The 9566-nt window shown below is 37.1% G+C and overlaps 1 protein-coding gene across 1 annotated transcript in view; it reads right to left on the bottom strand.

The window, feature by feature from the left end:
- Nucleotides 1–9566, bottom strand: part of FREM2 (FRAS1 related extracellular matrix 2) — a 230356-nt gene that overhangs the window by 45104 nt on the left and 175686 nt on the right. The window contains exon 7 of the mRNA XM_006154200.3: nucleotides 874–1023. Within this exon, the coding sequence (XP_006154262.1) occupies nucleotides 874–1023 (150 nt within the window). The remainder of the gene's footprint in view (nucleotides 1–873; nucleotides 1024–9566) is intronic.

Genomic DNA, 9566 nt, shown 5'->3' with positions numbered 1-9566 from the left:
GGTATGGTGGTTAAGGCATTGGACTCCCACAAAGATGATCACAGTTCAAGTCCCAGACCTGGTGACTTGCTTTATCACTTTCCCTCTCTCTGCTTCTCTCTCATGACTTAAGAAAAAATAATAATACTAATAAATAAAATTAAGTAAATAATGCTTTAAAGCAATCTAATGATGACTTTTAAAATAGAATAATACCTGCTTGCCTTGTGTGAAGAATGTGTGATGTGTATGTGATGTAAGTGTGTGCTTGTATGCATGTGCACACGTGAGAAAGAAAGCTTATATCATTGGTCACATAGAGGGAAAACATGAAAAATTCTGAATGCTGTCCTTACCCTAAACCTTATGATAAATTTTTTGGAGATGTAGATCCAAGAAAAAAAGGTGAGCAGGCTGGAGGGTCTGCATAATAAATAGTGAGAAAAACCTTTTGGATTTGAAGTATTTATTGAACCAAGTATTTAACATAGATAAAATAAGGAGGGAGCCCATCGAAGATGTGCACCTACATGATATTTGAATATCATTAAGTTTCTATGACTGTAGTTAACGATTATTGTTATGCATGTAATGTCATACATTTAACAAAGTTAGATTTACTAAGACTGGAGAACCAATTCATGCAAACACAAGCATTAGAATTTGGTTTTTGATTCTCATGTTTGGAACTTAGCTTTTGATTCATGTCCTTAAGTATACTTTCCCACAATAGCAAATAAAGACTAGATTTACCTCCTGTATAATCTTAGGGGGAAAAAACAACATTAAACTAGACTACTTTAATAAGAATAAAGTAATTTAGTTTTAAAGAATTTTGTGTCATGGTTGAAAATTATAGAGCAATCAAAAGGGCTGATGTAGGTAAAAGCTCACCATCTGCAGAGGGAGGATCTGTTTTCCGAGATCTCACCGTGACACTAGAAGACTTGGACAGGTCAGTGCCTGTTCTCCACACTCGCACTTCCACATAGCTGGTGCTCTCATCCACAGAGTACTCGACATCACCAAAGTAGAAGATGGGTTCTGTGAAAAACGAGACAGACACCTTTTCTGCATTTTTATAACACCAACCCCTACTGACATAAAGCCAAAGAAGAGTTAGCTTCATCTTATGGACTTCCTTATTCATTATTGTCCCCCCTTTTAGTAAGACAATATCTCTTTACTCTGTAGATGTATATAGTTTCAGGTCAAAGTATCACTGCTTGAGTGTAAAAATGATAAAGTATCTAATGGAACATTCTCATCTTGTTTTTATTTAGTGGTTTTTGCTATAGAGTGCGCGTGCTCACCAGAAAGAGAGAGATAGAGAGACAGAAAGTGAGAAATCACCCCCAGGGGGGATGGTCACACTGCAATCCCTTCTCCTCCATTCTCCTCTCAGGATCTTGGGCATGCACGCACACGCACCCGGTGTGAATTTAAGCCACCGGGTCTGGGACTTGGATCATGCTTGACTAGCGGGAGTCCAGCAACGTAGCCATTACGCCATTTGCTGGTCCCAGAATGTTCTCATCTTCAGGCATAAGAACTAGTTTGACCCCTCTATCTGAGATTTTAATGGCTTTGAGATGTACCTCCCAGAAGCTTAGCTAGAAAAATAGAGTCGAATGAAACAAAACACATAAGACTAACTTCTTAAAAATTAAATTTTACCCAGTCATTCACTCACTTTTATCATTTCTCACTGTTTTCACTCTGGAAAAAAAAAGGCATAGCTATTTGCATAATTGGTATTATGCATCTTCTAGTTTACTAGGTTTGTGCATAATCTGTGTATTTGGTTTCTTCTAATCAGTAAGGTTAGAATCTATTGGCATAACCAGACTTAATATGTGTGATTGTGAGTCTTGAAACCTTAAGGGAGGGAGAGATTGACTTCAAGGTATCTGTACAGTTTTGAGAATGCTCTGTACCAATGGAGGTTGCACCAAATTAATAATCTTATTTGACCCAAAAATGTGTGAAGTGGTGCAACTTTAGGTCATTAAACTAGGGCACTTTATATTGAGGGGTTTTGTATTTTTCTCCAGTATTCATGACAGTTTGAATTGATTTAATAATTGTTTCCTGTCTGAGACTACCTATAGTCATAGTTTACCTCATGATATATCTTCCAGAGTCTGAACTATAGCAGATAGCTACAATGAAGGAAACAGAGATCATTTGTGAGCTTACTTAAAACAAACAAACAAGCAAGCAAAAAACAAACAAACAAACAAAAAACAACGTATTTGAAATATATCTAGGCTCAAAGGAAGTTGAAAAATAGTAAATGAGTATATACTTTAAACAATCCTTAACAAAGATAACTTAATTATATAGACATAAGGTGAACTGTCCTTTGACTTGTAAGTCATCCATCTTTGGTTTCCACAAGATTCTAGGGACCGAGTCTAAAAGGACATGCAACTCACATCACTATTCCTTAAAGTGCAAGTCCATTAAAAAGATGATGTCATGTTTCAAAGCATCTAATTAAAATGAAATCCCAAACACACGAAAACAATGGCTTGCAAAGCCAGAGGAAATCCACTTTGTGCACTGCCCAAGTTGAGAATAAGTTCTTCATTTTCCTGCCCCAGATAAGCTACTATTAGTAAACTGAAGAGATTGTTTTTGTTTCTTCCTATAGTGGACATGATATAAAACATATAGCTCTCCTGAGCTCTTGAATAGCATTGAGACCAACCTTGGAAATTTTGTTTGCATATTTTGGTTCAGGGGGTGATAAATCTTCCTGCAGCATAGTTTGCCTCCTTTCCATCCTTCTAACTTGGACAGTGCTGGGGAAGGGTGTGCATTCGGATGAGGGTGTTATCTTATTAACCTGAGTGAAGGCAGACCTCATCCACAAGCCAATACATTCCTTACATTTCTCACACCTAAGTAGGGTCAAAGGTGGAAACAGACAGCTCTGGAAAATGTTTATTTTGACCAGATGGCCAAGCAGGCTCATCTGTATGTCTTTTCAAAGGCTTTTATAATTATCATGGAGGCTTGTTCATCTGAATTCAACAAGGAGTAATCTAAGTCTCTTCACATTCCAGGCAAATCACATCATACCACCAGTTAGGTTTCTGGGTCATGGGAGAGTGCTGTGAGAGGCAGTAAGGGAGGACCCCCTACTTAATAATGACATCGCTCATCTTCCCATTTTCCCGCTCCTCACAGATATGCACAAGAAACAGAACTGAATAAAATCATAGGTGAGTAAAACTGTTAAACACTAAGTGAGCACAACTGTTAAACACTAAGTGAGCTACATAGCAGAGACAAAATTGTAGTTTGCATGTGTGTACTCAGACTCATTTTGTCAACCATAGAACAGATATGTGTACTTTATAGCTTAATACATAGTTCATATAAAAAAAGTGGTATTGCTAAGTAGTAGTCTGAAATCTTTTACCCAATTTGTCATTCAGAATGAAGATTAATTATAATTGTTGCCAAATAGGAACACATGTGGTTTATTTGTGTGTGTGTGCACATGTGTGTGTGTGTGAGAGAGAGAGAAAGAGAGAGATTGGGGGAGAGAAAAAGAGGAATGAGGGCAGCATGAACATGCGCCATGAATTGTAAGAGTTACATGAATGGTGCAAATGATATTGTCATTGCCTACTGTATAGTACATTGTTATTATCTCTAGCAGAAAGGAGTGGAAATGGAAAAAGAGTTTTAATCTTAAGTCTCTCAATTTTAATATAGCAGCTAATAAAAAAAATTAGGAAAGTTACTGAATTACTCCCTTTAAAGGAAGTTTTTGATTAAAAGTAGTTAAGTTATTTACATGAGCTCCCCTGCTTTGCATTCCACTCATGATGACTGGAAAACTGGTTGGATAATCCATTGCAATTATTGCAGTAAGAATTTGAAGTGAGTGGGACCAGCAGATGGTGTGATGGTTATGTTACTGGACTTCCACGTTGTTGACCATGGTTGGAGTCCTGGACCCAGTGCCTTGGGGCTCATGCCAGGCACATATGCATGCATGTGTGTCCAAAATCCTGAGAGGAGAATGGAGAAGGGACTACAGCATGGCCATCCTGTTTGGGGGATGATTTCTCACTTTCCCGCTTACTGTCTCTGTCTCTCTTTCTGTTTCTCTGGTGAGCACATGCACCCTATAGGAAAAATCCCACTAAAATAAATAAAAAGTTTGAAGTGATGAACTATTATGAGATTAAAACACAATTCAATACTTTCTCTAAGAAAAAATACCCTTGTTAACTGCATAAGTTTTCAAAATAAGTGGCTATGGGAACAGCAGGTGGCGTGGTGGTTTGGGCACCGAACTCTCACATGGCTGATCATGGTTGAAGTCCCAGACTTGGTGGCATGCTTTCTTACTTTTCCTCTCTCTTTCTATAGTAAGCACATATGCCCTGTAGTAAATTAAAATAATTATAATAATGACAAATAAAATTGAATAAATAATTCAATTTCAATTTCTCACTATCCTTTGAGACGCTCTAAAATTTGCATTTTGTTTATAATAATTATCCTTAACACAAACATCATGTAATATAAAAGAGTTAAAGATCCTTCAAACATTGAATTGAGTTACAGCTGTCACTCAAGAAAAATAGCAAGATGTTCCTGGAACATTTTAATGAATGCTAAGCAAGTGAAAGGAAGTAAAGGATAAATGGATGAAAACTGTCAGCAGTTGAAGGCAAAATCAAGAATAATTGCCTGTGCTAGCAAATTATTATTTATGAGTAACATTGTTGACTCACCTCTCTTTTCGGCAAGCTTTTTTTCCCCCTAAAAACCTGGTTCATTTTAAAAATTAATAAACCAAAGATCTTCATACATTGCTACAACCTAACATAAATTAGAGAGAGCTTTTTAATTCTATAATTCAGCTTTTAAATTCATACTGTGCATTATATTCCATTGAAGTCCACAGACAAGTGAGAAAACGGTGACAGATATTATCTGGAATGAGAAGATGATCAAAAAAAGCCACACAACCTGCAGTCTACACTCACACAATACTATTAAATAGTCACCACCTCAGATGACACTCCAAAACGCATGTCTATTCCTTCTGCAGAAGAAAGATAAGTTACATCTGAATTGCATGTAAGCAGTGCAGGGTGCTTTAAATTGACTGAGTGGAAGACTGTGAAATTTGTAAGGGAAGCCAAACTACTCACTATCCTTTGTAGTATTACACTTTTTAAAAAAATTGTTTATTTTTATCATAATCTTATTTATATGACATTGAATCACATATATCTTTACAGTGTATTACATTTCTTTTGCCAGAATACCATGCCTATCAGTTAAGACAAAGACATTACTATCCACAATCTCATCATCAAATAGCTTCTCATCGTTTTTTTCCCAGATTATTATAAAGGGCACAGATCAAGGCACTGACTACAGAAGAGTCCATGGGATAAAGCTCATTAATGATTAATACACTTTTCAAGGCTGAGGATAGTTTCACTACACACAGCACAGATAGGATCACATTTGCTTTCTACACTCGTAGGAGAAGAGGAGGCTTGGTGGGCTACATAGCACACACACACCTGCCACGAGGACCACAGAAAAACAATTTATGTTCTTTTTTCCCACAGGGAAAAGTGAACTTTCTTTTTCTTTTCTTTTTTTTTGGTGTGTGTGTTTGTGTCTAGATTGATGTTTACAGTTGCATTGTGTCTCATGAGATGAAAGGAAGAGGTGCCAGTAGTAATTGCTATCTGGAGCCAAATCTTATTTATTCACATGTACCTGGAACATCAGTCAAGTAAGCCTTGTAGATCTAATTAACTTGTTTGCTTGGAACGGAGTGAAATAAAAGCTTTTATGTTGTCTTTTGGCTCTGTGCTGAAATAATAAAAAGAAATCTCCCCAAATGATTTCTAACTTAGATCTTTTTTAAGCTGTGGTCCTTGATAACTTACTGCCAACTCAACTCACTTCTCATGGGCACTTCCTGAAACATTTCACCAAAATGGGATCAGTGAGTCACCTCCACCCCATCTCTCTCCTGTTTTCTCTGTCCTCTTCTCACTACTAGAGGTAGCCAGCACTACCTGCCATTTGACTTCGGAAGCAACCACTTAACAGTCTCTTAACGAAAGTTGGCCACCACCCACAGCAAACCTCACCAAGGAATCCCTTTGCTGAAAACCTTCCAGTGTTTCTCATTGCCCTTTAGATTGCTCACAAACTCCCTCACTTGGTTTACAAGACACTGGAAACATCTGGTCTTGCTTTGTCTTTCATGTGTTTAAAACTATTTTATAACTTTATTTATTTATTTAATTTGTTAGTTTAATCTGATCAAAGAGGCACAGAGTGAGAAAGAGGCAGAGAGAGTAAATAAGAAAGCAAGGCGCCAGGTTTGGAACTTGAACTGCGGTCGGCCCTGTGGGAGTCCAGAGCCCTTAACCATCATGCCACCTGCCAGCCCCTTGGTTTGCCGTTTACATCTCATGTTGGTCCCTTTTCTTCCCAATGAGGCATCGTCTTGAATGCCTTGAATATGCCATTCCCAGCCTTTGCTATCATGGCTGTAGCTTTGAACACTCCTGGCCTCCTCCTCATCTGCACAATCCAGACAGCTCTTGTTTATCTTTCAGGCTTTGGTTGAGAAGTCACTTCAGTTGGACATGCCCTTCTCCTGTCAAAGCCTTCACTCATCTTCCACTGTCCTTGCATATCTGTGTCCCATGTCTCTGAGCTCTCCAAGGGGAAGAATGAAGTGCTCTTCGTTTCTCAGCACTTAGCCTAATCAATGCCTGGCAATAGGTGCTCAACTAATATTTATAGAGTGATTTGATATCAAGTAATGTAGAATGACTTAGTTGCTACAGAAAATAAATAAATAGGCCTGGCTTTATGTGTGCGAGTTGGTAAACACTCCCAGTACCAGGCAGGGGCAGTTGACAAGCCTCAGAAGAAGCAAAGGGTTGCCTTTGCAGTAAAACTACTTTGTAGTTGGAAGCAGTTGATGTGTTCGGGGGTATGAAGTAAATCACAATGAACTTAAAGAGAAAGGCTTTTTTTTTTTTTTTTTTTTTATTCCAATTGTCATGACAGAAGCTTTATTTATTCAATGGTCAAGGAAAAGAGAAGCTGAGAAGAGCTTTCACAAATCAGCAAAAATCTCAAAAAGGGCTTTTGTTTTCTATTTCTTTCTAAAACTTTGCTTCTGATGATTCCCAGTTTGGAGGTGCATTAGAATATCTGAGAAGAGGGACCAGCAGTTGGCGTAATGGCTATGTCGCTGGACTCCCATGTAGTCGACCACGGTTAGAGTCCTGGACCCGGTGGCTTCGACTCATGCTGGGTGCGTGTGCGTGTGTGTCCAAGATCCCCAGAGAATGGAGGAGAAGGGACTGTGGCGTGGCCATTGCCGCTGGGGGGTGATTTCTCACTTTCTGTCTCTCTGTCTCTCTCTGTCTCTCTGGCAAGCGCACCCTGTAGCAAAAACCTCTTAAAAACAAAATAAAACAAAACAAAAAGAATATCGGAGAAAAGAGTCAGCCTGTGGAGTAGCATTAGACTGCTGGATCCCACATGGCTCACTATGCAGTTCAAGTCCTGGACCCAGAGGCTTTAAAAACACACAAGGTCCACATGCCTATATACCCAAAATCCCAAAATGAGGGAGGATGGAAAAGGGATTTGTGGTGTGACCATTTCTCATTGGGGGAGGGAGGTGCTTTCTCCTTTCCCTCTCTTTGTCTCTCTCTGGCAAGAGCATGTGCCCTGGAAAAATTAAAAGAAAAAAAAAATCATAAGGGTTGTCACCTAATGAAAGAAACTGGGGAGAATAAAAATAGCAGAATAAGAAAAACTGTCACTGTGACAAGAAGCTAGAAAGGAGGGGGCAAAAAAGAACAGTCCATATGCAGAAAACAAATAAAAAGTCCAGTGGCTTAAGTGGCTGGATCCCATGGCTGACTGTACAGTTTGAGTACTGAATCTAGAAGCATGAAAAACATGCTGGGCTCACGTGCATGTATGTTCAGAATCTCAAAAGGAAAATGGATGAGAAGGGATTGTGGCATGGATATCTCCCTCAAAGTAGGGGGAGGAGTGCTTTCTCACTTTCTCTCTCTCTGTCCAGCGAGGGCAATCAACCCATAGCAAATAATAAAATCCAAATGTATTCATAGTAAAATAAGTATAAATAGATTATGTTTTCCTATTTTTTTAAAAAAATTACTAGATTAGACTACAAAAAAAAAAACTACATGCCATTCATAAAAAACAGCTATAAAAAAACCTACAGGTAAATGTGAAAAGTACAATAATATAAAAATATACACTGAGCCAAGATAAACAAAAAAAGTGGTGTAGCAATATTAAAAGCAAAATCACTAACAAAGAATACTACTACATAATCCAAAAGATCAGTCCACTCAAACTATATGATAATTTCGAATTGACATATATAAACCAAAAATTTACAGAACTGCAGTAGAACATTGATTCATCTACAATTATAGTGAATTTTTTATTGCACAACTTTTAGAAAATGATCGAGGAGGTGCAATAATTTAGAAAGAATATAAAAAATTACAACTGAACTTTGTCATATGAATGTTTGTATATGTGTTTCTACTCCTTCAAAGCAAAAGATTAGAATCCGTAATACAAATTTGTATAATCTTTAACTAAAAGCCTAGCAGCAAATGAAAAATTTGAAAAATGATATGAGCTTACAAGTCTTAGGAGGGAAATTTAAACTATTATATGTAAAACATTTTACCAATACCCAGGAAAATGAAAACATGGAGATATTATTTAATACTCATAAGACTGGCAACATCTAAATAGCTCAAATATAGCAAAACAGACATTCTTAGATGCTGCTGACAGGAATGCAAATCAACTCAACCATTTTGGAGAGATTTTGTGATATCAGGTGAACTTGAAATTGTACATCTAGTCCAATCCAGCTATTCTTTATGCTCTACAGAAGTTCTGCACATAGATATTAAAAGCATTTACAAGTATATTTAATGCAACACTATTTATACTTACAAGCAAGAAGAAATAAGTAGGGAAATGAATAGTTAAAACTCATATAAATACATCAAAATGTCCAGATCTTCAAAACACAATACCATTTTTCTTTTTTTTCTTAAAGCTAGTTGAAATGGATACATGTCCAATTCATGATCATTGCTGCTCTTAAGGACTGTGAAAGGTGACAGTACTGGTACAATCTAAACGTTCTGTACGCAGTGCTTTATACTTTAAAAAGACCGGAAGCAACTATAAAAAGGATTAGCATTGCTTAATTTTGCTTAGAGCACATTTTATGGTGTTATTTTTTTTGTACTCTTCTATAGTGAATTTTTAACATAGGCATTATAGAATGGAATGCATAAAATGATTCTATTTCATTAAAATATATGCATAGAAAAATAAATGTCAAATTGTTAACTGGCTATTTCCTAGAAATGGGATTATGAAGAAATTTTACTCTCGTTTGCTATAAATATATATGTGTGTGTGTCTGTGTGTGTATTTACATATATATATATATATATATATATATATATACACACACACACCTCTATATGTGTGTATAT

This window comes from Tupaia chinensis, unplaced genomic scaffold (genome assembly GCF_000334495.1).
Source record: "Tupaia chinensis unplaced genomic scaffold, TupChi_1.0 Scaffold000402_1, whole genome shotgun sequence".
Lineage (NCBI taxonomy): Eukaryota > Metazoa > Chordata > Mammalia > Scandentia > Tupaiidae > Tupaia > Tupaia belangeri.
Note: the sequence above shows the minus strand (reverse complement) of the source record. Positions and strands in the feature narration are given on the sequence as shown.